Below are 27,230 nucleotides of genomic sequence, written 5' to 3' on the forward strand. Positions count from 1 at the left end.
GGTTTGTGGCAGCCTTTTCAGGAGGTCTGCAGGATCGATCGACCTTGGTGGTGGGACTTGGGCTTTGACCTGACAGACGCAAAAGAAGCGATGTTCTACGGGAACACGTCCGCGACTCATGAATATAACACTTTAATGATGATTGAAAACGATACCAAATTTAATTCCTTCTACTCTTATCTGACGGATGTGAATGTTGCCTCTCTAGTGTTGTTCGAGGTACCTATACTTACAACACTTTGCAACTTCGCTGCTTTATCCCAGAGGCAGTGTTATGCAATTTCTATCAAACACCGCCAGGTATTTCTTTGGTTGTTCATCTGTTGATATGTCGTAATAATTGACTGCCCCGCTAGTCCAGCTTCTTCCACTCCCTGCTGTGCTGCCCAGCTACATGCAGCCAGAATACGTTATGTACCTAGGTCGTTATCGATAAGCAAAAGGCAGTTGACCCACTGTAACTTTTTTTGTTCTTGGGTCATCTTGGCGGAAACCGAACGGCATAGACAAGTCTTTCCTTCCCATTCCCCAAGCAAAACAGCGATCAAACTCAATTATGGCCAAGAGAAAGAGAACGAATGCGCCCGGCAATGCTCCTGCTGCAGCAGAGGAGCCGGTCGTCGCTAAGAAGGCAAAGAGCTCCAAGCCCTCCAAGAGCTCGGCGCCGGTCACTCTGCAAATCGTCACAGGCTCATATGATAGAGTACTACATGGCCTTACCGCTACCATCTCGGCCGATGACCAGGTCGAGTTCGCCGACACATTCCTGTTCAATGCGCACACCTCGGCCATCCGCTGCCTCGCCCTCTCGCCACCGTCGGCGCCCGAGTCCGGCAAGGGCCAGAAGGTCATGCTAGCGACTGGCGGCACCGACGAGCGCATCAACATCTACAACATCTCGGCGCACCCGCCCGTGCGCAAGGACAAGGACTTCCTGTCGGCCGTCGCGCCGCGCAAGATCCTGGAGAACTCCAAGAACCGCGAGCTCGGCACCCTGCTGCACCACTCCTCCACCATCACGAAGCTCGCCTTCCCCACCAAGTCGAAGCTCATCTCCGCGTCCGAGGACTCGACCATCGCCATCACCCGAATCCGAGACATGTCCATGTTGTCCAGCATCAAGGTGCCCATACCGAAACCCCAGGGCCGGCCGAGCGGCGACACGGCAGCGCTGGGCGGCGCCCCTCGGGCGTCAACGACTTTGCCGTCCACTCGAGCATGAAGGTCATGATCAGTCTTAGCAAGGGCGAGCGCAGCATGAGGTTATGGAATCTTCTGACTGGAAAGAAGGCGGGTGTGTTGAACTTTGGCCGCGACCTCCTCCAGGAGATCGGCGAGCCGCGGCACTCAACGGGAGAGGGCAGGAAGATCATTTGGCACAGCAACAGCGAAGAGTTTTGTGTAGGATTTGACCGGAACTTGCTCATTTTTGGCGTCGATGGACAGCCTAGGTGCAAGGTCATGGCAGAGTCCAAGACCAAGATCCACGATTTTTGCTATTTAACTACGGACGATGCAGACAAGAGCATCTTGGCCGTATCTACTGAGGATGGACGCGTTCTGTTCATCTCTACCGATGATGAGGACCTAAAGCAGCCGGAGGAGACCACAGACAGCAAGAAGACCACCAGCCAATTAGCTACAGCGAAGTTACTTGGTCAATTAGGCGGCAAGGAGGGCGGTGTTTCTGGTAGAATCAAGGCTTTTAGCCTTCTACGACCCGATCAGAGGAAGGACGAGGTCTTTTTCGCTTGCGGTAGCAGCGATGGCAAGCTTCGGCTTTTCCAGGTGACGATGAAGGAGCTGGTGAAATCCCAAAAGAGCGACAAGCCAGTGCAGGTCGGAAAACTGCTCGGAACCTACAACACCGACAACCGGATTACATGTATGGAGGCGTTTGTTATGATACCTAGACCGGACGGCGTGGAGGAGAGCGACGATGATGACGAAGAGGAAGACGGCGACCTGTCCGGAGAGAGCGGCGACGAGGATGAGGAGGATGACGATGAATAGGAAGCTCGAGGGAGGTGGCGTATCGTATGTACAGGTTAAGCTTAATATTAGGGGCACTCAGCCTCGAAATTGCGAATTGGCAACGTGCCATGGTACATCCAACAAAAAAAACGTATGTTCCTCTCATATTGCGGACGGGAGTCTATTTCGCCTTGGCGGGTCCTGCCGAACCAGGGGAAAAGAACGACACGATGATTGGAAGTTTTTGATAAGGGCCAAACGTTCGAGAATAGTGTGAGGATGAATGCCGATGAGGCTAGACGTCGTAAAAAGCAATTTGAAATTGATGTAAGCCGGCAATTAGCGAGCTTTGGCCAGAGTCATCCTCACCGGATGGCATCATTCTTCAATACAGTCATGTACACCTGCACGTATCAGCAATTCAATCTGACTGACCGGGAGATCCAGCAAGCGGGGAGTTGTGCAATTGCGTTGGGGGGAACATGTCTTGTACGCGCACCTTACGACATACGATTGATAACAGCTGCATTGATTGAATCCTGCGCATCACATCGCATTGCATCGCATCGCATCGGGATCGAGCCCCTACCTTATGTACCTGTGTAGCGTGTAGCAAGCAAACTGCTTGCTGGCCTGCCTGACCTTCCGAAAAGAGAATCATGTTTTTCAAGGTTGAGAGGGCAAATGAAAAACGTTGCCCATCATGCCGCCGCCCGCCTTGCCGCCCCTCTCCTGTCTGGTTTCCCCTCCCCGGAACAGAGCTAGGCTGCTTCACCATACCACGCAGATCGTGGGGTAACGAGCGAAGACGCAGATCAACTTGGCCGGCCTGCAGAGCGGTTTCGCGGCTTCGAGCTCGCTGGCCAGTCATGGGCGGAAACGCTGTACCCGCCCGACCAAGCAGGCCGCCAAGGAAAAACAAGAGTCGAGAGGCGGAGGGTCAAGCATGTGATTCTGCTCAATGCTGGTGGAGCACTGGAGACACGAGCCTACGACAAACCAGGATGCCACAGGGATCGAGAATGGGTTAGCCGTCTACGGCTACATACTAGCTAGCGCCTGACTCTCTCTTTTGCAGCTGCTCGTTACCATTCCTGATTTCCTCATTGGAGAGAATCGGTTTCGGACGACATGCCCTCTCTCCAAGTGTCTCCTCTCCTTGCATCCATCCCCTCTTTCTCGTGCCCATAATTCCATATGTGTTGCCCATGAATCAACAGCTACCCCACCCCCCTTGTCACTTGTCCTGGCTAGTAGTGGTAGGTGGTCGACTTGTAGGTGGGTGGTGGGTACCACTGCATTCGATCGCAGAACGGTACTTGGCCTCCCGAGCAGAAAGACGAAAGACGAAAGCTCGGAAGCTCTCAACAAATTGCACTCGTCGTATTCGGAGCCGTCCGTTGCTCGAAGGAGGAGGGACTAAATGTCTTGTCTTGGGTATTTCTTTCCAGAGGGTTGAGGCGCAAAGAGTTCGTTGCTGAGTGATGGATGTTCAATATAGCGGCTCAATTAGGTAGCGTCTAGGAGTAGTACCTACATACCTTATGTAGTACAGAGGCCAGAATATAAACTACGTAAACGTGATACAGGCAGGTCAGCTGCGAACGGATCGAGACACGAGAAAACAGAACATGACGGGCTGGATCCGGGGCACACGTTGCTTGCGTGGTACAGACACCTCATAGCAGATGTATCAATTACCTGCCTATACTAATGCACTCAATCAATTGGCATGCTTCTATTCGCCGGCTGAATGTTGTCGCCGTCGGAAATCGTGACCACTCACACACAACGCAGCACGCAGCTCGTTCGTGGTATCCATCCACCCATCCATCCATCAATACATACATGCATCGTCCAGGCCTGCAATACACATACGGCAGCTCTCGCTCCTTCTTTCCCTTCTTTTATCTTTGTTCACTCTCTTCTCTTTCCCATACTTTGGCTGGGTACTATTATCGAACCATCCGTTGCACCGCCTTGTGTGTCTGCCGTATTCGTTCTCTACACACATACACTGGGTCTTTGCTGCATCCGGCGACAGAGTTCCCACGATTTTGTATAATTAAACCTTAGGTAATGGGCTACTTTCCCATCACGTCAAACGGGCAATATCCAGGGACCTGGTCCGGTTTAATCGCCCCCCCGACTCTCGACCCTACTACTAGGTTGGTACAGACGAAACATTTAATACCTCCTCGCCGACGCTCGCTGCTACTCGACCAGCATCAAAGCGGCTTGACCTCTTACCTCCTCCGAAACGACCATCGTCTTGAGCGCCAAGAACGACCACGCGACCTAAAAAAGTCACCTTTGCTTCCGCTCCCGGCACCCACCCTGCCAAAACCCTTCACCTCCCTCTCTGCCAACTGCCTGTATCCAGCCGCGGCCGGCCCTCGCTCCATCGAAAGAGGAAAAACTGGGGTGAAGTGACATTCATTCCTGGCTCCGCTACCTGCCTACCTAAAGTACCTAGCCAGCCGCTTGGCTCGCCGCTATATAACTATACGACGACGCACTCGTTTCGCCAACCGTCATCCTCCCCAAAGCTAGCTTTGTTGACGAGCAGAAGAAGAAAATCGGCGTCAGAACAAAATCCCTGGTAAAAGAAAGAACGAAAGAACGAACGATATACAGGAAGCTCCCACCATGTCCAACTCACAAGACCATGACGGTCCGCCCATACTCAGGCCGATCCCCGCCGCCCTTTCAATGTCAACTTCACCGTGCCGCAGAACGAAGAGCTCTCGCCGCCGCCGAGCCCCCAGCCGCGCAGCACCCCGGCCATGCTGAACCTCGACTTCCTCAACTCGAAACTGCTCAATGCGCGCCTCCACAACGTCGTGCGCGGCGACGACTCGTATGCCACCGGATCCGGCTCCGGCACCATCAGCCGCGCCCAGTCGGTTAAGAACCTGACCAGCTCGACGCTCTTTGGCATATATTCGCCCTCGACGACGGGCATCACTACACAGGACGAGCCGAGCACGCCTTGGGGCATGGAATCGCCAACTGGGCAGCTCAGCGCGGAGGACCTGGCCTACGCATTACAGAAGAACCCGGCGCATATGCATACGGAGAGGTGGCGGTCCTCACAACACCCGCCGCCGCCCCTGAGGGAACCGCTGTCGAAACCTGTCATGGCATTCCACCTGGCGCTGAGGGCAACGCTCCTGTTCGGCCTGGGAATCCTCTACGGCGCTTTGGTGGCTCGGTTCCAGGACAGACGGAAGTACGCAACATTCCAGATGGAGGACCCAATAACGCAACAGCCGACGTACGACCTACGGTACATGGCCTTCTGGGGCGTTTCGGGCGTCGTACTTGGTGGGCTGTTGCCGTTGTTCGATGGCCTGTGGGAGGGCATGTGCGGGCAGGACTCCGCCGTAGAAGATGACGACCTGCTAGATCCGACCAAGGATGGCGAGGCGGTTTTGAAGAGCACGACGTCCTCCACGGACTGGGCGCTGGTGGCCAGGGGCATCGGCGCTTTCATTGGAATCGTGTATGCCATCGTATGTTGACCCCATCTAAAAGCCCCCATATTTGCTTGGCTTGGTTGGTCAAAAGGGCCGTTTAACGGTTGACCAAAATCCCCTGCCTTTGTGTGTCCTGTGCGTTGCGGATTTGTTTAATATAACCGCTGCTAACACTCTCTTTCTCTATAGCGCAAATCAACATGGACCTCGACGCTTCAGGTGTCGCTTACGCTGGCCCTCGTCAACCCATTTCTGTGGTACCTGATTGACGGTACCCCGGCGGGATTCTTGTTTTCGGCTGCGATAGGCCTCACGGGATCCCTTGTGCTGACGGGCCTAAAAGCGGATATGGTGCCCGCACCCGCCAGCGCGGCGTCAATCTGGAACAGCCTCGGAGCCGCCGAGTACAGCCTCCTCAACGTGTCGAGCTCCGCACATGCGAGCCAGCAGCAGCAGCAGCAGCCTTCTGGTGGCACGCTCGTGCTCGGCGGCCTGGCCACCAAGGAGAGCGTCGAGATGACCATCTGGATGCTGAGCGTGCTTTTCTGCTGCGGCGTCTGTTTTGGAAACATCGGGCGCCGCTTGACGCTCTGGAAAAGCCGGAGCGGCAAGGGGAGATGGGCTGAGGGGACCCTCCGGTGAAGGGGGTGAGATCTTACCCTCAGCCCGTGCTGGTTGATCTTCCTGTCATATATTGAATATCTGGTTTTTAGTTTTGGCATCACATTGTACAGGGTATATGGTAAGGCGTTTTTCGTCGTTGCTAAGCATCATCGTCAGGTGCATATGGGTCCACCATATGTGTGTTATTATTCCGGAGTCGAGAAGGGAACCCCGATTTTCACACGGGGATAAATATTCCAGGCCATGGGGTTTTTGCGTGTGTATGTATGTTGGACGTTTCTTCACAAGCTTGGGGTGCAGGGGCTTTTCTCGGTTTCCATCGATTTGGGAGTCTTCTGGCCCGGCCAGTAGTCGGTCAATCAGCATTTTCCCAAAAGGATACGGGGTTTCGGTCTGGTGAACAACTGCTACCTGGTAGCTATTTGTGCTGTTGCATTGATTTGGTTTGGACCTCCTTGGGAAGAGGGAAGGAAGGATCACATTTATCGATCCTGATCAGTCGATTTTATGTCATTTGGCAAATTGAATCAACGGCGATGAGTTTGTGTGGCAGGCTTTTCTGCTCACACACGGTACAACATCGGATACCCCCCTTTTTTGGCACTTGCAAATTTCTTCTTTGGGCAACTGACTGGTACTTTGGATTGATGAATTTTGATGACGTGACGGCCTCAAAGTACGGGATGGCTCTTTCGGTGTGGCAGTGTTGCTTCGGATGTGACGGTGGCTGGGCTTCAGCGTAGTTTGCTTGAGAATCAATCGACTGCGCCGCTATATATCCTTTTGCTCCCTGGGTAATATAGTTATATTTTATTCCAGAATCGATTGCCTATCGTACTGCATACAGAGCCGCAGCGGGATGATTCTCACATGTGCGGATTACGCCGCTGTGACACGACATGTTGATCTTCCCCCCATGGCTGCTGCTTGCCGCTGTATCTGTCCGTGTTGTATGATGCTGAATTTCTTTCCCCTTTTCATGTTTAGATCGAAAACACGCTCTCTCTCGTTCCTTATCAACCAGCTGGCCTTGGACAGCTGTGTTGATAATCAGGATGGGAGCATATTGGCTTGGCACGCTTGGAAGGATTCTGCAATGCTGTTCTTTCCATTAGGTATTCATATTTGGGTATCTTATTGACTAGTCTACTGTTTGTCCTTTTCCTTTCTTAAAACCAGCCGCATCTCAGAACAACAATCTTACAATGCATGCCACACAAAGTGGCCGCTTCGTTCTATATTTCTCGCTATGTTACTAGGTGCTGACTTGCCCTGTGTGGGCGAAAAAGAGAGGGGAAAAAGCCACCACCCTCTCTCCCTTAATGATACCTGGGGGTCAAGTGACCAAATGTTGCTAAGGCCATAAGACCTAAGGCCGCCTCTCGCTCGTCCGCGCTATACCGACGTAGGATATCCGGATCCACGGCTGATTCCATACGAATTAAAGCCGCCTCTCGTTCGTCCACGCTATAATGATGTTGGTTATCCGGATCCGTAGCCTTCTACGCCTCGGTCGGGGTGGCACCATTGGCCTGCGCCTCCTCGCCAGTCGCGTCTGCACCAGCGTCAGCAGCAGCAGGAGGGGCGACAGCGGCGGCAGCAGCAGCCGTAGGGTCTTCTTCGTTGTCCTTCATAGCTATATCGCCCTCGCCCTGTTCCGGTTCCGGTTCCGGTCCCTGTTCCTCCGTCGCCGGAGGCTCCTCTTCTGGGGCAGCTTCTTCCTCTTCTCCGTTAACGCCATTTGTCATTGTGACTTCGGGTGCCGGATCATAACTATCGCCGTAGATGAATGCCTCGAGGGCCTTGCAAGTCTCCTCCAGGTCGTCGTTGACCAGAACCTGATAGAAATCCCCCTCAGCCTTGGCTTGCACAACTTCCTCCTCGGCGGCCTTAAGTAGACCCGGGATCTTGTCCTCTGAGTAATTGCCCGATGCCTTCAGCCGCGCCTCAAAAGCCTCGGTGGCGCTCGGCGGCGCAATGAAAACAAAGCGCGCGTCGTACAGATTGTCTCTCACGCTGGAGACGCCCTCTTGATCTAACTGGACGATGGGCGTCTTTCCCGATTCCCCGATGGTATCTACGCCGCCCCGGCTCGCACCATAGTCCGTGCCGTCTCGCGTCACGAAGGAGAAGAACTTGTCCCCGTCCAGTAAGGCATTGAACGGCCCGGACTCCACGAACTGGAAGTCGTCGCCGTTGACTTCCCCTTCGGCCGGCTTCCTCGTCGTGTGTATTGCAAGCTTCTTGAACACGCGAGGTTGCCGCTCCAACAGCTTGGCGACCAAGGCCGATTTCCCGACTCCGCTGGGTCCCGAGATAACAATCGGACGCTTGTCATCAGGCTTGCGTCCGACCTCGCCCTCTTCCTCTTCTTCGGGCTCCTCCGTCGCCGCCTTCGGATCTTCGAAGACGGCATCGATGTTCTGCCAGTCGTCAATCTTATCCAGGGCAGCAAGTCTCGTACGCCTCGCGAGTCGCAGCGCTCTCCAGGTCTTGCTGGCTTTAGCCTCGAGGATATCCTTCTTTTCCTTTTCGGACTTAGCAAATTCAAGGTTCAGGTCATCCTCAGCGATCTTAGCCTTAAACACAGCAAGGTCGGGTAGCTGATACCGCGCCGGATCCTTGAACTTGGCCATGGCCGTCTCTCCGTCCTCCTCTTTGAGGAAGTCGAGGTTCAGAGATCCCATTGGATGCGGCCTTAACCGCTTACTCGTTGCCATGCGCTTGGCCGAGGCGCGGGCTTCGTTGAACTCGGCAGGGGAGACGGGACTCCTCGAAATCGGCGGACAGCCCTCCATCTTCCATCTTGTCCAACCCTTATCTCGCGACGTGACAGATTGGATGATCCTATGCACATATTGACCGTCAGGTCCACTGAGTATGTAATCATTAATCCTCTTCTTTATCGACTCTGCCCATTTGTCCTATGGTCATGTTAGCTAGAGAAATCAGAGCCATAACACGAGTTACTTACATCCTCTTCGCTAACGATTTTGTCGCTGTACATCACCGATCGATTCGGGTTGGCGATGTTTGCATATTTTGTCCTCGCCTGGGCGGTCAAAGACCGGAGAAAGTCCAAGACGATGACGGCCTGGATAAGGATGTGGCGCCTAAAGAACAAATCGCTGATCTAATTTCCCGTGAGAAACAAGTTTGCCGGTCGCACAGGAGAATCAACTTACCTCCAACTCGAATAGATCCCTACTAGTCAAATATTTCGGGTTGAAGTTGCTATTGTCAATAGAGTTGGCCTCAATTCGCTTGCGCTTCTTAGACGCATCCTTAGTGTCGTCAGTAGCCTTCAAGCCCTTTTGGCCCTGCGTAACTGATTCGAACGCAACAATTGTCGCTTCCAGTGCTGACTTGAACTTGGTGAAGTTTTGAGTATCGAAAAGCTTTGTAGGCTGGCTGAAATACTCCTGCAACGACCAGAATATGGGATATAGGGTATCCATGTCGAGCGGCTTCTCCTTTTCCGAGCTTGTTCTGTTTCTCGAATCGAACGTAACAGCCTTGGGCCCAGTGCCTTTTCCATCTTTGTCGTCCTTGGATGACTCTGCCGATGAGTCCACGTCCATCTTGTCCGTTGCTCCCTCTGCCTTGGCAGGGATCTTTTCGTAGGTCGTGACATTCTCGGTATGAAACTCTCCGCGCAGATTGACACCACTCTTGTCGCCCAAAGGGGACCCTTGGAACAGGAAGATGAAGACCCGACCGCAGAAGCCAATATCTTCGGCGCGTGAGAGCCTGCGAAGTAATTCATTGCAAAACCGTAGCATAACCAGCTTCTTAGAGCTCGAGTGTTTGGGTACGGCGTACAAGCGTTCGCGCCGCGACTCGAGGTAATCGAATGTTATACGGCAGTCTTTGATAGTCTGGCTATCCAGTAGCGCTTCAACCAAGGAAAGCGTAAGCGCGGCATCGCAGTTCTCGTTATCGGTAAGGGCCGTCACGATGTCGAGCAGGTTCCACATGTCCACGAATTCGGGCTGGTCAACTGAGGTCGAGGCCACCAGGGCGTTGAGCTGGTTGCGCGCGACAACCTCGACTACGTCGTACTGGCGCTTCTTCTTCGGGTCGACCGTCTTGGAATCGTTCGCCTTGCCTTCGGTCGCAGACGCATCTTCGGCATCGTCGACAGGGAAGATGGTCGGCAGCTGGGCGAACAAATCATTGAAGTCGGCTCGGGTGAGGGCCGGCTCGATGGTATTTGACGTCTTGATTTGGCGCGCATGTAGGAGGGCCGCCTGCAAAGCCTGTGAGAAAGCGGCGGCCTGTGGCACGCCAATGTCAAGGGAAGAAGACATCCTGACCAGCCGTTGACGAGGCGGCGGTGATGTTGCGATAGATCACCTAAATCGTAGAATGTCGGTTGGTCGGGTGATGTTGCACCATGTTACTAAGTGGTGTTCCTGGGCCGCCAGTAGATACAGTGGGCTTGGATGTAGAACGTGACACCGTGGTGGGCGATGCGATGTGGTTGCAATGCAATGCGCAATGCAGTTGAGTCGCTCTTTGTTCGCGTGTTTTCGGGCAACGCCTTTCTCTATGTACGAGACCTCGAGCTACAACTCCATCGATGCACACTACTGGACAAGCAAGGTACGCCCCAATCGTCGCCAAAGAAAGAGCTGGGGTGTAGGCCTTGCCGCGATTGACCGCCTAAGGCAGGTGTGGCTTTAGCAAGGTACCTGCTGAGTGGGGCGCTAAACGACACGATTTACGGGGTCTGCCAGGTCTGATAACAACAACAGGTCTTGAGTTTAGTCTTTGCGCCACACATCAGACAAACAAGACACTCCCATCCAACCACTCAGCACGTCAGCTCAGCTCAAGCAGCGCCACAAAAAATAATTGATTGACGGAGAGCTTGCATTGATAAGTAGACTAGAGCCTAGGTTGGAAGAAAGGTCCATCGCGACGCAACTTGCATAATAGCCTGCTGCTGCTGCTGCTGTTGCTGCTGTGTTGTTTATTTCTTCCCAACCCGAGTAGGAGTAAAAGGGTCAACGCGTCGCATACTCTCCTCGGACGGAACGTGCGAAAACACCGGCCTCGCATACATGATCGAGCATCTCATCGATCATGCCGACTGCGAAGCGGCTTAAGGCCGGCGACTCCAAAGCGGCCCAGAAGAAAGCCGACACTGCTCGCCCAACCGCCGCCGACATCGAGGGCGGCAGCGAGTTCGCCCAATTAGCGAAACAGCACTGGCTCAAGAGCACCAAGAAGGCGACCAAGGTCAAGGTCAAGGACGATGTGTTGAAGCGCGAGATTTGGGATGCTCTGGAGAAGGAGGCCTTCCAGTATAAGTCCCTCTTGGTCTTGGAAGGCCTGCAGATCCTCGAGAGCTATCTTTGGCCCGGCTACTCGGACGATGCCTCCAACTTCCACGTCTTGCTGATCGCCCTGATCACCAATGTCAAGGCACGCGAGCACCTCGAGACCTGGTCCATCTTCGAAAACCGGCCCCTCGACTTCTCCACCCTCTTCCGCCGTATACTTTCCATGACCCTCGACCGCACCCTGTCGTTCCCTCTCCGGACACATCTACTGTCCTTCATCATCAACGCCTTTCAGAGCTTGGACTGCGGTATTGTCAGAAAGGAATGCGCGCCCCTGGTCTCCATCTCCATCTGGCACAACCTGTCCACCGAGACCAAGAGAGACAACGGCCTGGAGAAAACGCCACACCTGAGGAAAGCTTGGAGGGCTGCGGCTAAAAGATACGACTCGGCCGACGATGAGACAAAGGCCCGCCTACGCTTCGAAAGGGCATGGCTTTACACCCTTACCCTGGAGTTCCTAGCTTTGCTGCACGAGCCGAAAAGGAAATCGGAGCATGTTGTGTATGCTGAGCATTTCCTCGAATTAATTACCGATCTGCAAAGTCAATTGCCCACCAGGCGTTATGTCAATCACCTACTCCAGGACCTCCATCTTTTGGTGGCGCTGGCCTTCTCGCCCATGTACCAGGATGAGGATAATCGGTTGTTGCGTGAGCAATCACGACTACTTCGTCACTATACCTACTTCAACATCGAAGACCAGACCGGCGTCCAAATGAGCCGGTCGGAGACGTACGAACGCCACTGCGCCTCGTTAGCAAAGCTACAACGCGTAGCCCTCAGGCATTTCAAAGAGAAATTAGCCGTGTTAGCCCTCTCGAACTATGGCTCAATCGACAAGCGACCTGAACTCAAGAGTCTGCTTGAGCCTCTGAGTGATGAGGAGATATTCCAGCTCGCTGGCCTTCTCGAACTGCGAACGGAGTACCCCGCATCGGCCGGGATAACGGTCACTAGAGTATTCATAATGGAAGTCCTACTCACCACATTCGAGAAGCGCGGCATCTTCCAAGAATCTCTTCCCAACACTGTGCCTACGGAATATGATCTGTATGAGTTCAACCTGCAGGGCACCGAAAGCTACGATGGTTCTCGACCCCTTGCCCTTCCCAAACTCAATCTGCAATATCTCTCCGTTGGAGACTTCCTTTGGAGGTCGTTGACGCTTTATCGGTATGAGGCTTTCTACGGTATCAGAAGAGACATCGAAGATGCTCTGAAGCGCTTGCGGCCCGAGACTAGAAGAGCCGGGGAAACCAACTTCTCAGGGTTCTCCAAAATGGCCTTGCCAATACCGAGACCCTCAATTTTGGAAGTTGTTCCGGCACTTGTTGGAGATGACAAGCCGTCGGCTGTCAAAGTGGAGATTTCCATCGATGTGAGGCGCCTCGGGGATCGAGTCCGCCGTGAGTGGGACTCACTCAGGCCCGACGACGTCGTGTTCCTTGTGTCTGTGGACGCATCTAGTTCTGAAGCAACCCTCAATGGAGGTGCTGCGCAGCTATCAGAAGCCCAGAAGCTAGGCTTGGTAGCGGTCAGAACAGCCGAGGTGGTTAACATCATGGACGACAAAGGCCGGCTTATTCGAGACCCCTCAGCTTATTTCCAGGAAGGCGGCAGGTCCCCTTCACGAAGAATCCAGTTGAAATTGGATCCCGCAACCTACAAGAAGGATATGGATAGAGCATCGATCGGCAAGCCCGACGTCTACGAAAGCATCAACCTGGTTATACGAAGAAGTGGCAGGGAAAACAACTTCAAGCCGGTCTTGGAGTCCATTCGTAGTCTGGCCCTTTCGGAAGTGCCATTGGCCTCATGGTTGCACGAGGTCTTCCTTGGCTACGGAGATCCAGCCAGTGCCACCTACAAGAATCTGCCCAACCGCCTAAACAAGGTTGACTACCGCGATACCTTCTTGAATTGGCAACATCTCGTAGAGAGCATGCCAGGAAAGGCTGTTGAGCCAGGGTTTGACGTGACCGATAGCTTCGGGCCACCCTACGTGCTTGACTACGTCGGTAAAGCAGCCGAGAAGCCTAAGACCAAACCATCCAAGAAGAGGAGAAGGGACGCAGAGCCGGCGCTGAAGGACGAGGTCGAGACATACAAGGTCTCCACCTATGAGCCACCCAATACCGGCCCTTATCCAATTGATGCCCCTAAACTTAATACGGTCCGATTCACCGCTGCGCAGGTTGATGCTATTATGTCCGGAACCCAGCCAGGCTTGACGGTCATTGTTGGGCCTCCAGGAACCGGCAAGACGGACGTAGCTACCCAAATCATCAACAACATCTACCATAATTTCCCCGAGCAGCGGACACTCCTCATCGCACATTCGAACCAGGCCTTGAACCAGCTTTTTGCCAAGATCGTGGCTTTGGACATTGACGAACGTCATCTCCTCCGCCTGGGCCATGGTGAGGAGGAGCTGGATACAGAAAGCAACTTCAGCAAGCATGGCCGTGTGGAGTCGTTCCTTGAGAACCGGGACCGTTATCTACATGAAGTCAACCGCTTGGCAGCAAGCATCGGTGCGCCTGGCGCCCATGGCAACTCAGCCGAAACAGCTGGTTACTTCAACTCTGTCTATATTCTACCTGCATGGGCAAAGTTCACCGAGGCAACCAAGTCAGAGGACGTCTCGTCGACCGACATCGTCCAGGCGTTCCCATTCCATTCCTATTTTGCTGATGCACCACAGCCGCTTTTCTCGCCCGATGCGACCCGAGACGAAGTCTTGAAGGTTGCAAACGGCTGTTATCACCACATATCCAAGATCTTCATAGAGCTGGCAGATGCCTTGCCGTTCGAGATCCTTCGACGGGACCGAGACAAGGCCAACTACCTGTTGACCAATGAAGCCCGCATCGTTGCCATGACGTCAACGCACGCGGCCATGCGACGCAGTGAGATCGCCAGCCTTGGGTTCCATTACGACAACGTCGTTATGGAAGAAGCGGCTCAAATCACTGAGATTGAGAACTTCATTCCCTTGGCGATGCAGAAGCTAAAGAAGGGTCAAACGGCGCTGCAAAGAGTTGTCCTATGCGGTGACCACTACCAAAACTCACCCGTTATCCAGAATCTTGCTTTCCGGCAATACGCCAACCTCGAGCAGTCCCTATTCTCCCGTCTGGTTCGTCTTGGCAGCCCGGTCATCACCCTCGATCAGCAGGGCCGTGCGCGTTCGTCCATTGCCGCCCTTTACTCGTGGAGATACCCGAACCTGGGCAACCTGCCTCACGTCGAGTCGCTTCCCGAGTTCCAGGCGGCCAATGCCGGCTTCAAGTTTGACTATCAGTTCATCAACGTGCCCGATTACAAGGGCCGCGGCGAGATGGAGCCAACGCCTCATTTCATCCAGAATCTCGGCGAGGCCGAGTACGCTGTCGCCATCTACCAGTACATGCGGCTACTTGGATACCCTGCTTCCAAGATCAGCATCCTCACCACGTACGCTGGGCAGCGCGCTCTCATCAAAGATGTGCTGGGCCATCGCTGTGGAAAGAATGCCATTTTCGGTTTGCCCAAGATCGTCACCACGGTCGACAAGTATCAGGGCGAACAGAACGACTGTAAGTTGAAAGCACCCCGCTTGCTTAAGAAAGAATTAGAAGACTGACTACAAGAATAGATATCATTCTTTCACTTACCCGGACAAATCGTGTCGGCTACCTGCGGGACATCCGCCGCCTGACGGTGGCTCTATCGCGTGCTCGACTTGGCCTGTATATCCTGGGCCGACGCGAGGTGTTCGAGTCTTGCTACGAGTTGAAGCCCGCCTTCGAACTGCTGCTCTCGCGACCGGACAAGCTGACCCTGGCGACTGGCGAGCTGTGGCCCTCGAAACGTCCCCTCCTGGCCGACGGATCCGAAGAGTCGGACGCAGTACCGGGCGAGGCCGTCATGGAAGGGGTGGAGCACTTGGGCCAGTACGTGTTTGAGATGACCAAGGCCAAGGTCGAGCAGTTGCGCGCAGAGAGGGGCCTGCCGGCGGCCCAGGCCGTCGAGGTGCTCGAACCGGTTAATGAGGAGCAGGAGATGGGCTACGAACAGCCCGCTGCCGCCGCGGGTGATGAGGGAGGAGGAGGATATGGAGCTGAAAGACGGCACGGCCGTAGGAGACGGGATCTGATAAGATAGTACTGGAGAGGAACGAGGAGGCAATGAAATGACCCAATATATTTAAACGCTTGATTAGGATCATACCAGAATGGTAGAGGAATTGGGTCGTGTACGAAAAATGAACCAGAAAGCAACATGTATAAGTTAAGGGGGATGGGGTCTAGGCTAAAGTCCTGGTCTGGTTTGTGTTCTAGACGCACGTATGGATCTGGGGATAGATCGAACATAATGAAGTCTACAGACCAAGCCCTCGTCTCAATCCTGACGTAATATTTTGGTAAGACTCGCTAAGGGGTCAGAGTAATGACTTCCCCAAATAGACCTTCCCAGCCACGACGATAATATAGCGGTAGTTTAAACACACCGTGATGATCAGCCTTATGATACCCTCAGCCCAATGATGTGGTTCGACACAATCTACTGGAAGCGCAAGTATAGCACGGAGCACACGACCCCAAAGTGTTTGCGCATTTCCGCCAATCCCATGACTAGCGTCTAACAGACTCTCTTCAGTGTGGTGACTTGCGTGGGACATATGCAGGTGACTGAATCCAGAGGTATTCAATACCAGACGAGACCGCCAGCGAAGAAAATACCAGCTGACTGGGGTTGTCAATGAAGGCATGCAATGCGATAACGGTGGCTGACACAGCGCCGACGGGCCTCCCACTTTCTAAACATTGGTGGGGGGATATAGGATGAGATGAAATCTGAGGTACAACGCGGTCTGAGCTCAGATTCTCATAATGGCTGGAAGGTAACAATCATCTACAGACAGAATAGAAATCTCTAAAACCTGACAGATTCGCCAGATTGAGGAGCTACACTAGACTTTGGACAAAAGAAAGCCGCCATTCTGGCGTTTCTGGAAGAGCTGCGTGGGGTCATACTTGAGCGAGATCTCCTTCAATCTCGCAATATTCCCAACCCCATAGGTAGCGAGCGAGTTCTGATCCCGCGAGGCATCGTTCATGAACAGAAACGGGATATGCAAGCTGCGCTCCTGTCCAAGCTTCTTCCACTGCTCTGTGGTCTCGATAGAGACCGAACGCACTTTTTCGTCGTCTTTGGGGTCAGTCCAGTCAATGAGTGTTGTCCACCCTTTAGGCACACCCATCTTCGTTAGCGTTGTCGTGGGCCAAGGCCGGTCGGAAAGGTGTTGGAACTCACAAATATGATTCTCCGTTGGGATACCCATTGGGTTGCCTCCCTGGCGATCCCCTGCTTAGCCACGTTGGGGACGACTGGCTGGATGACGAAAGTCTGGTTTGCCCCTGTCTCATCTCGTACTGCTAGTGCCCTAGTTCGCCAGAACCGGTACACGTCCTCGTACAACCGTGCGTCGATGCGTGAACTGGTTGCACGGTAGTCATGGCTATGTGCGATATGTGAGTAATCCATGGCTACAGAGACAGGGTGGGTTCTTACCGCATGGGTTGGTTGGGGGTTACGCTCCCGAGGATTGTGGCCAATGACTGAAACGTTCCAATGGTCGACGGCACAGCGAGCTGGAGGGGCTCCAGGTTGTAGAATGGAGCGAAGGCTTCGGGTCTTTCGACAGGTGCCGAGTACTGGAGGACGGCGGTGATGGCATCAGGAGTCATGATCAGACTTGCGGTGGACTTGGTGTCACTTGCGCCACTGTTCTGCCAGGTGGCATGGGCATCTACCGCAGCAGATTAGTAAACGGATCCGGGTGTCATATGGATGCGACAACCTACCCAAGACAGCGGCAAGATCGTCTACCGCGTAGACTCTCATTTCGTACCATATCTTCCGAGCTGGAATTGCATGGACATCGAATCGTGTCACGACGCCAAAGTTTGGGCCGCCTCCCTTGAGGGCCCAGAACAAGTCGTCGTTTTCCTTTGCGTTGGCACTTACCACAGTGCCATCAGCCAAAACAACCTATAACAGAGTCAATACGAATGGCAATTGACGAGGTCTGGACTTTCGTCTTCTTTGCAAGCTCTCACCTCAAAGTTGTCAACATTGTCTGCTGCGGTTCCCAGCTCCGCCATGAGATGATGTAGGCCGCCTACAGCTGTTTAGCTACCAAACAGTTACGAAGATTCGCGACTTACCACCCAGTATCAGCCCCGAAACACCCACAACAGGGATCCGGCCTCCCACAACATCAACACCTTGAGGAGTGAGAGCTTCCAAGACATCACCCCACCTACCCCCGGGCCCGAGGCTGGCGATACTCTTGTCCTGGCTCAGACTGATGGCATTCATATGCTGCAGGTCCAGCAAGATGCCATTTGCATCGATACTGGACGCGCCGGGGTTAGGCGAGTGGCCCCCGCTGCGGACGGCGAAGTGGACGTCAAAGTGCCGGAAAATCCGGATGGCTTTTGTCACGTCGGCGGCGCTTGCCGGTTGGATGATGCAATAAGGGCTGGCAGTGCATGCTTGGGACCTGTTTTCAATTATTAGTATATAGTGATCTAGAACGTGATGCTGGGTATATAGACCAGGTCTTGTGGGCCACGATGTTGTTCAGGGGCGAAGTGTCGACGCGGTCCGGGCCCAGGGCCATCTCGGCGGCGCGGCAGGCCAGCTCCAGACCGGACCCGTGCGAGTGCGGCCCGGTGGCAGACTCGGCAATTTCATCTTTGAGGCACTTGACCTGTGGGGCCGACAAGGCTAGGCTGGAACAAAATGCGTCGAAGCGGGCGTCCATACTTGTTGTCGGGCGGGAAGAATGGGCGGTGGCCAAGTGCACCGTGGCCAAACCGAGAATGTCCGGATTTTGTAGATTAATACGTGGGAGGCATTGCCAACAGCATAACAGCCGATAGCTATGTTGAGGTTGATAGCTCGAAGCAGAAGGGGCTGCGTATGCAAGGGGGAAAGACTTGTTATATTGGCAAGGCAGAAGCGAGAAGTAAGGAGGCGGCATGTCACATTGGCAAATACAAAGAGAATTATGGTTGGCACTACGACGTGTAACGAGTAAATATATGTCGATCATCGGTTATAATTAGGCTTACGGCTGGGAAGTGTGTGCTTATGGTGTGGGCATATATATGTACTTATGTACCTGCTGTAATTCCTCCGGTGCTATATGTACCCGGGAGCTACCAACATCAACATCCTGCTACTGATTGACGTGAACTGATCCAATCTCTCACTTCCGGTATCCGGATATCCCACCAGAACTTCTCTACCCGAATCCCATCTCGTGACGCCATGGGAACTGTCATTATCACAGGAGCCAATGGCTCTCTGGCGACTCCAGCTGCTGAGTTCCTCCTTCAAGAACACCCCGACATCACTGCCATCTTCACCGTCCGGGATCCTTCGGATTCCGATGCAAACACTGTCCATCTGCGTCAGATTCTCGCGCGACACCCCAACGTCAAGACTTCCGTCCATGCGCTTGACCTCGGCAATCTTTCTGCCGTGCAGAGCTTTGCCGAGGACATTGCCAAAGGCATCACCAACGCTCAATACCCCCCTCTCAGGGCCATCGTTTGCAATGCCTTCTACTGGAACCTCGTTGAAGGCCCCGATTTCACCGACGATGGGTACGAGAAGACCTTCCAGGTGAACCATGTCGCCCACGCCAGCCTCGTCCTGAGGCTTCTGGGCCACTTTGGACCTGCCGGCCGCGTTGTGCTGTTTTCTAGCGATGCCCACTGGCCAGGCAAGAACTCAATGGAGAAGATCCCACCAGAGATCCCTTCCGACCTGGAGCGTCTGGTCAAGCCGCCCCCGGATCCCGCCGACAAAAAGGCCGCCCTCTGCTTCCAGAGGTATGCCAACTCCAAACTGGCCATCACCTCTTGGACGTATGCTCTGAATCGACATCTGCTGCATGTAGGTCTCCGCGCCCCCATTCCCATCCATGTCCATCAGTTGTTCTGACACTGTCTTCTTGGGCTTCCCAGGATCCGGCCCTCAGTCATATCACCGCTGTCGCCATCAACCCTGGTAACCTTTCTAATTCCCGCGCCTTGCGCACCAACACCCCAGGGGCTTTGAAAGTGGCCCAGCGCTTCGTGATTCAACCCTTCATGCCTGTTCTGCGTCTGCTTTCTGACCCGACCATGCGTACTTCACGTCCGGCCGGCGAGGACGTAATGAAGCTCGCGCTGGGCACAGCTCACCCCGGCGAGCGAGGCTTTTTCACTCACTTGAAAAGGGAGAAGAGCTCCCCGAGAGTTTGGACGAGGGGAAGCAGGAGAAGCTATGGGCTAAGACCCTCGAGTGGACGAAAGTCACCACGGGCAGCACAGCCTTGAAGATTTAAATTTCGGGTTTCCGCTGATATTAGCTGGCGATGAAAGGTCTGAGCAATGACTCCAGCGCCTAAATAGCACCCGAATTTCGCTGCATGCTTTCTTGTGCTCTTCGTCGATCTCGTGACGCTCTTTCAGACGGTTTAGTTAGAAAGTATTACTATTCTCGTCTTTCCTTTCCAGATTTGTTTCGGAAGAAGCGATGTTTCTATCTTTTCATACGCTAATACCCGATCCGTAGTCCACTTTGGGTAGAATGGCTGCTATCTAAGAAGAGCACCAAGCCAACTAAAACAACATTATAGCAGAGTATCAGGAAAGGGTGGGTGGTTTTTCTAGACCCCGAATCCCAACGGCCATATTACACGGGCGGGGTTATGTGTTGGTGATAGAAGTGTCTGTAGGCTGAGCCACTTGAGTTGGTCTTGGCATGGTACCCGGGTTACATTTATGGCGACGCTTATATGCATAGGCAGACATGCAACCTCACCCGAACGTTGTATTATAGCTTGCCCCCTTGACCCATCTACGTCGTGATACTCGACAGGACAGGCAAGGGTGGAATCCTCTCATGAGCCCTATATGCAGGAGCTATGCCAACTATGACAAGTACGGGGTGACGTTCTGGATCCCGACCCAGGTCGAGCCCACCGTCGCTTAGATCGGGACCTCGATCCCCGCACTCTATCATATACGCCTGAGCAGAGACAGCCCCAGGGCGGCAATTTCCAGCGGTTGAGCGACTCGCATATCGGACTACGAGGCCACTCGCAGAACCAATCAATCGAGCTCCCGCTGCGGCAATGAGCAGTGTCTCTCATACTCCTCTTCTTCTGGGATATTTCAGATAGACAGTTGCGGAAAATGTGGTAACACAGTGACTGGATCAGGACATGTTTCCATTCTTGGCGTATGAGGGACTGATCAGCATGAGTATTTTATTTTTATTTCTCCAGATAACCTGTGGCCGAAAGCGCTGCAAATATTCAGTTACTATGCTCGAATGGCATTCTATTGGGCTCGATAGAGGCTTTGACCTCATCGATCAGGCCCGCCGCCGCATTGTGCACCAACTCACCCTCAGAATCAACAAGCCACGCTGAATCTATCACCTGCTGCTTACTTATATATCGGGGAGCAGACGGGATCCCTAGTACTCAGCATGATATGGCCGTATGTGAAATATTCGTGACATGTGGGGCACCATATATCCATATCCTTGATAGAATGAGAGACGTTGGCCGACACATTTATGGCCACCAACCACGATGCTTATTTATTGATGGTAGATACCCCGTGTCTGGATCTAGCCGGCGAGTCTAAGAGGAGAGGGAGTTCCCCCTAACCGTTTCGCTCGATGGGGGCCAGAGTCGGTTTGGACTGCGCTTCCGCTATGACTGGGACAACGACGGTAATATTTTGGAGATGAGCGAGACTACGGAGCAGGAGTTCGTTGGAAGCCAGCAACGACACTGGAGACGAGACGGCAAATTGTCGCAAACCAGGATGGGGAAGCTGGCGACCACCTCGATCGTGACGTGGTGCTTGGAGCCGGCGCGGGGGATTCCTCCAGCCTTCGACTTGTGTCAAGATGAAGCATTTTGGTTACGTGAGTAAGTGAGTAGCTTGCAAGACAACACTTGGCTGTCGTTCATCTTTTGCAGAATGGTTTTGCGAAGGCAACTGGCAGCTAGGAATATCGCCAAAGTACGAGATAATATTTGCTGGAGATGTAGTTTCATGACGCATTACTGTGTGGCCGTGTACCCTGATGGTCGCCGTCCACATGGGCAAACTCGGAGAACAACACCAGTTCATCAAACTGCCGTGCCAACGATTGCGTCATCGCGTCCGTAGGATCCGTCATGACCAAGTCGAGATCGAGCGTGAACGCAGCTCCGCTCATGATAACCTCCATCGGCTCGTCGTGCATGTCGGCCGAGACATACCTCTGCAACATATCGAGCGCCTCCTTACTCGTCAATGCACCATCTCGCAGACCCATAGCCAAAGTGCCCTGAAGTATGGGGCCGAGAACATGGTACCACTTGAAGAGCTGGGAGCCCATCATCATACACAGATCGAAGTACTGTTTCCACTCAGCATCGTTGACGTTCTTTAAGATGCCACAGAAAAGTTGGACGAGCGCACTCGCAAGAAAAGGAGACCGGTCGACCGGCGAATGGTGTAGGTGAGTCAGAACCAGCAGACGTTTCAGCTGATTGAGTGATGCCACGAAGGCGGTCGTGGGAAAGCTGTCGGGCGAGGCGAATGATTCCATTTTATAGCCATGTGGACGGCGCTGGAAGGGCCGAAAGACGTTCAAGACGGCTCCGTGAAAGAACATGCTATATACCTCAAGGTTAGCTGGATGATATTGCAGTACACCTGGGTTGCAAAGCTCACTGGAATAGCAAAGTGTTGGCTGGACTTTGGTGCCCGTAGGCATAAGTACTTGCCAATGTGTCGGACCATGCTAGTAGTTTCTGGTATTTGGATTCGGCAAAGGACATAGGTACCCTGTCCGCTACAAGAGTGCCTGACTTGACGATGTATACAGCGGCAACCTCCTGTACAATGGTCCACAGTTTGCACAATGGGCCAAACATGTAGCCAACATAACTGGGCAACGGATGGGCTGGCCAGATGACGCCGTATCTTTCGACCTCATCAGTTATGCTTTCTCCAGGTATCGGGAGTATGGGGGTGTATGGTATGGCGTTATAGTCGGACTCAAAGATGCCGTAGAGTCTGGATGTGTAGGGGTGGTCAGCGCCGTAAAGAAAATCATAGGAGCGGGAGTGCCTACGTCAGCCAATTGTAGACGCCCCAAGCAGTGTGCGCTGTTGCCTTCTTCCATATTGCAGACAGTTTAGCAAAGTGCGATGCAGTTTGGGCACTATGAGCGACGCCGAACAACTTCAATCTCACAGCCATGAGTTTTCCCTCATGGCCAAACTCAACGGACTGCCGATCTCTACTTTGAAGAAGGGCCATTATGCGAAGAAGCTGAGTACCAGCAACAGTTGCGAGGCTGTCAGAAGCCCGTTCCGAAGTCCATAACATCTCTGCTTCAGCGTAGAAAGCGTTGGCGATCCTCACTGTTCCGGGATCATTGGCAGCATATAGATGCTGTTTGTTCGGTCAGTGGGGAATAACATAGCATGTTCGACCAACTTACACATGCATAATACATCAGCGCAGACAGCAGAAATGGGGTGCAGAAACGTAGACGCCTCTCCACTAGGTCAGTAACGAAGAGTTCAGCATCGAAAAGGCCCAGCATGGGATGTTCCCTAACCAGATACGAGGATATGACACGTGCGGCAAGCTCATCACCGATGGGCACTCTGGTCCAATAATCCATGCGTAGCTGATGAAGACGACTATCACACAGTGAAGGGCTTCGTACGTGATCCATTGACGGTGTCAGCGAGGGTGAGCGTGAGTTTGTGAAGGCTGCATTTGGAGCCTCTGAAACAATAAAGCCTGAAAGGCGCGATGCGTTGTCCACACTCGCCGTGTCACTTTTTGTTGTCATGAATTCGGTTCGGAATCCAAACTCGCCCCGAGCTTCCCGGCATATAGCCCTGATATCAATTGGGTTCAGACGTGGATAGGCTATGGGGTGCAGCGACGACAGCTCCGACTCAAGCTTAGTAAAGGCCGGCGGTGGCAGAGGCCGATTAGCAGCCAGGCTGGCAGAGCGGGTTTTGTCTTGGCTGCCACCGCCGGGCGATGAGAGCACAGCAGACAGATCAGTAGACTCCCTCAAGCGACGGAGCAGGTCCAAAGCATCAGGCTCAGGGGCACTCGACAGTCGCTCGATGAGCTCGATGTGGTCCAACCACGGACCGCGCGGGCCATCTTTCCGTAGCCTATAGATACACTCGGCTTTGCGATCAACACATGGCGTACACGAAGGCCGGCTACCATCGCAAGCAACCTTTCTTGAGCGGCACTCTTCGCAAGCAGCACCGATGCGGCGCCGTTTGGGGGCCGAGGTTTGCTCGCCATCGGGCGTTTGGCCCTGCCGTTCAGTAGGGGATGCAACGGCGGCTGGTCTGATGGGTACGTAGCGGCGCTCCATCTAACATTGAATAATGGGAAGTCTGGGTGCGCGATAGATCTGCCTAGCGACGTCAGAGCTCCATTTATATCACCGCCTTTATCTGGCATAAGGTTTCGGCTCGAGGCCAATGCATGATGCTGGCTAGCATAGGGCAGGCTGTCCATCGGCAAGCCTGCAATGCCGGTAGGGTCTGGATGTCGGGGTTGAGATGAATGGGATGTCATGATGGGCCATTAAGGCCATGAACGGGTGCTTGTTTGGTGGATTGCCATGTGGTGTGATGTAGGCAGGTGGGTAGGGCAAGTGCGAAAAGGGAAGTCCCATAAGTTAGACTTTCGCCTACCAACTGCCCAGCATCGGGCATTTAGGCAACGCAGGAAGGTGCCAGAGGGATAGGATACATCATTGATGTATGATATACCCCCTTGAATGCGAAATACTGCCCAAACAAACTTGAGTGGAGAACGTTTGAGACATATAAACCCGCGGAGGTAACAACAGAAAGCGAAGTTCACGGCGGCGTAAACTCTCGCGGTCCGAAGATATCTGATATTCCAATTGGACCAGCAGCCGGGCCCACTGTTTGAGCAGCAATTCGCATCCAAGGGGATAATGCCCGTAACGGGGAAACAACGAACATCGATCGATACATAAGTAGGAAGCAGCACCTACCAGAAACCAGAAACCAGCAACCAGCAAGAGGTGACCAAAATGTGACCTCGGGGCCAGGTACTGGTGTGCGATAGCCCTGGGGCACTGGACCGTCAGGTGGCAGCCCGTAAGGCGGCGCTCTTCCTCCAATGAGACAGACCCCTGCCAAGACACGATGCCGTGACCAAGACAGGAGTAGTACCAGCTAAAGACGGACTGTTTAGGTCGTGCCTTCGAATGTCGGTCGTGCGGCTCTTTCTTGCATGGGCCCTAGGCCTCTCTATCCTCCAGGGCTGGCAGCACTGCTCACTTCTCACTTTTTGTTGGCGTCCGGAGCGTCCTCCGGCCTAGGTTGCGGGTGATTGGTCCAGCTGACTGTACCACAAGATCCTGGTTAGCCAATGTTCTTCCTAGCTCGTTCTCTCCGAACTTGATGCTAGTCCCTCAAGTATACCGACCCCCAATCGCAACGAGGTAACAGCATCGCCTCGAATCAACCTCGAATCAACCTCGAATGCAACCATGCTAGGCCGGAGTGGGAACCCAGCAGGTACCATTTGAAACTCCAGGCGGACGTTTATGTGGGAAGAAAAAGCAGGGCAGTCGATGACGTCGCGTACATGGCTACGGCATGTATGTAGGCACTTACTCGCCTAAGGTTGGGAACAACTGATGCTCGCTCTATGCTGTGTCGTCGAAGATGCGCCCTTGGGCCGATGGTGGAGGTAAGAGAAGTTATAGTCTGCGCCAGGCCATTTGGATATGGATTTCCCACTCGTCCTCTTTCTCCGGATCTGACGAAAGATATAGCATATGAGGTAACCAAACGGTTTCTTGTCAGGCGGGCTGATCTTACATATATAAATGGGCTACCTAAACCGATTTCGACGACGAGCACTTCTTGGTACTTGGTGGACTGGTCTGCTACCGAGTATCTGGACTACCTCCGATTCGCCCAGCCTGTGAAGGAACTAACTACCTGGAGCCTGGACGAGAGTGCCAGAGGCTTACCGGTTGCATTGCAGCCCAGATGCTGTGTGCGTCGCTCCCCTTTTCCTGCCAAGTTGGCCCAATGGTTGACCGCAGCAGCAGCTGTCTAGGGTGTGTCGGAACTTTCGAGAGCCTGCAGGGATCAACGACATTCCCACTACTACGGACCTTGCTGCAGAGTATTGATCTAGCTCATCAGGCGCCAATCTTGGGTAGTCTGTATGAAATCAATGGATCCCAAAGAGCACGGCTATATCCGTATGCGCGATCCAACGAGCACCCTCTTTTCTCAAGATGGGCAAGCATTACATGCCTTGGGCATCATATACAGCAAGTGAATACGTATGGCACTCACCAGAGCCTCGGGCCGTCAACGGCGTCGACATGCGTGTGCCTATTTCAAGATCTGTCGACCAACCACGTATCGGTCGCCTTTACATGTTTCCCAGGGTCCAGCAAGGCCCTAACTAGGCCTCCACTTGAGATGGGATGGGATGGGGCATAGATCTGCATTATATCGCTGTCGCCCATCACAATGTCTGAGATTACCTATCCAGGCAGCTTGCCCTTCAAATTCCATGTACACTGTACAGTTGCTCGAGCGATCGAACATCTTGGTCATTGCCGCCAAAAGCGGAGGCTGACGGGCCAGTTTCTTCGCCAAAAGCAAGACAAACATCCTTCATGGCGCTGCGCTGGTTGAGGACGTGCGGGGCTTCTGATCCATCTACCTAATCTTTCCTATCTTGATGTCTTGTGGTGTGGGTACTTACATACATGCCATACCGTCAGATAGAGTCTCACCTTGGCGGAGATTCCTGGAGCACGCCCCTCCTCCCCGGTCACTTCATCGGTTTCTGCTTCCTGCGTTCGGGCACAACTTTTGGGAGACTTCATCCCACAAACTTTCCAATCCAGGTTTGTCGCCAGTGGCTCGACATGCCATCCGGTCCATCTCCCATCTTTCCTCCGGCAAGTAGTGCGAAGCTGAGAACGCCAGGCGGGCGTAGTCCTCCTCTCAGAGACATGCGAATGCACTCGTAAGTTTGGCGTCTTCTTGCCCGAAAGGTGCAGCCCGCTTTCCGCTGTTCGATGCCCGACGCGGACCTACCTCGCATTTTATGGACTGCTCAGAGCGTCATAGATACTGGCTAAGAGCCAATAATTGATTGTTTTCTTAGACATCGACGAGCCGACTTGGCCGGGATATATACCCGATCAGCCCGCGCAGCTGCCCATCGGACACAGCGAAGACTCCCAACCCCGTCAGGAAACTATATATATCGAGAAGCCTGGATGATCATCGACAATACTTGACGCTCCAGTTCCATCGAGATCGCATCGTGCCTCCGCACCATTTGCTCCGGGCGTCATGGAGATATAGGTCCGATTCATCTTCCAGCGTTAATTCCTCACATGGGTCATGAACGCGAACCTTTGGCTCTGGACCTTATCTCCGACACGGCTTACGTGCGTTTAAGAAGACCAGGCTGGAGAAAAAGAAAATCCACTCGAAGAAGACGAGCATTATAACTAGACTCGGTTAGATGCTGCGGGATGCCGAGGCTAGATCCTTCCAACCGTAGAGTGCAGGTAAGCACTGTATCCGCTGAAGAAACGCTGATTTTTTTTTCAACCAGATCACATCACGTCAGACTGGGCCGTAATTGCTAGTTCTATCAATAACCTCATGCCCTTTTTACTTGCTTTTCGT

General features: G+C 53.5%; 7 protein-coding genes across 7 annotated transcripts; 4 read left to right on the plus strand and 3 right to left on the minus strand.

The window, feature by feature from the left end:
* Positions 1-556: 556 nt before the first annotated feature.
* On the plus strand, positions 557-1,222 carry PG997_005130 (WD40-repeat-containing domain protein; the record flags this gene model as incomplete). Its single annotated transcript, XM_066809445.1, has 1 exon — positions 557-1,222. The coding sequence occupies one exon, from the start codon at positions 557-559 to the stop codon at positions 1,220-1,222; it is 666 nt and encodes a 221-aa protein (XP_066673063.1).
* A 5-nt stretch (positions 1,223-1,227) lies between these two features.
* PG997_005131 (p21-activated protein kinase-interacting protein 1-like protein) lies at positions 1,228-6,095 on the plus strand (the record flags this gene model as incomplete). Its single annotated transcript, XM_066809446.1, is given in 4 exon segments — positions 1,228-1,967; positions 4,612-4,648; positions 4,665-5,489; positions 5,643-6,095. 4 exon segments carry the CDS (start codon positions 1,228-1,230, stop codon positions 6,093-6,095), a joined length of 2,055 nt encoding a protein of 684 aa, XP_066673064.1.
* A 1,484-nt stretch (positions 6,096-7,579) lies between these two features.
* PG997_005132 (guanylate kinase) lies at positions 7,580-10,387 on the minus strand (the record flags this gene model as incomplete). Its single annotated transcript, XM_066809447.1, has 3 exons — positions 7,580-9,001; positions 9,052-9,210; positions 9,263-10,387. The coding sequence occupies 3 exons, from the start codon at positions 10,385-10,387 to the stop codon at positions 7,580-7,582; spliced, it is 2,706 nt and encodes a 901-aa protein (XP_066673065.1).
* A 778-nt stretch (positions 10,388-11,165) lies between these two features.
* PG997_005133 (intron-binding protein aquarius) lies at positions 11,166-15,574 on the plus strand (the record flags this gene model as incomplete). Its single annotated transcript, XM_066809448.1, has 2 exons — positions 11,166-15,006; positions 15,066-15,574. The coding sequence occupies 2 exons, from the start codon at positions 11,166-11,168 to the stop codon at positions 15,572-15,574; spliced, it is 4,350 nt and encodes a 1,449-aa protein (XP_066673066.1).
* Positions 15,575-16,382: 808 nt separating this feature from the next.
* PG997_005134 (6-hydroxy-D-nicotine oxidase) lies at positions 16,383-18,242 on the minus strand (the record flags this gene model as incomplete). Its single annotated transcript, XM_066809449.1, has 7 exons — positions 16,383-16,673; positions 16,727-16,931; positions 16,985-17,222; positions 17,278-17,464; positions 17,533-17,594; positions 17,641-17,978; positions 18,034-18,242. The coding sequence occupies 7 exons, from the start codon at positions 18,240-18,242 to the stop codon at positions 16,383-16,385; spliced, it is 1,530 nt and encodes a 509-aa protein (XP_066673067.1).
* Positions 18,243-18,751: 509 nt separating this feature from the next.
* PG997_005135 (short-chain dehydrogenase) lies at positions 18,752-19,814 on the plus strand (the record flags this gene model as incomplete). Its single annotated transcript, XM_066809450.1, has 3 exons — positions 18,752-19,381; positions 19,453-19,641; positions 19,707-19,814. 3 exons carry the CDS (start codon positions 18,752-18,754, stop codon positions 19,812-19,814), a joined length of 927 nt encoding a protein of 308 aa, XP_066673068.1.
* A 1,330-nt stretch (positions 19,815-21,144) lies between these two features.
* PG997_005136 (uncharacterized protein) lies at positions 21,145-24,099 on the minus strand (the record flags this gene model as incomplete). The annotated part of the gene is made up of 6 exons (XM_066809451.1): positions 21,145-21,377; positions 21,571-22,151; positions 22,210-22,554; positions 22,613-22,935; positions 22,985-23,833; positions 23,899-24,099. The coding sequence occupies 6 exons, from the start codon at positions 24,097-24,099 to the stop codon at positions 21,145-21,147; spliced, it is 2,532 nt and encodes an 843-aa protein (XP_066673069.1).
* Positions 24,100-27,230: the final 3,131 nt, after the last annotated feature.

Source organism: Apiospora hydei, assembly GCF_038363865.1.
Source record: "Apiospora hydei strain CBS 114990 chromosome Unknown utg000004l_segment0_segment0, whole genome shotgun sequence".
NCBI lineage: Eukaryota > Fungi > Ascomycota > Sordariomycetes > Amphisphaeriales > Apiosporaceae > Apiospora > Apiospora hydei.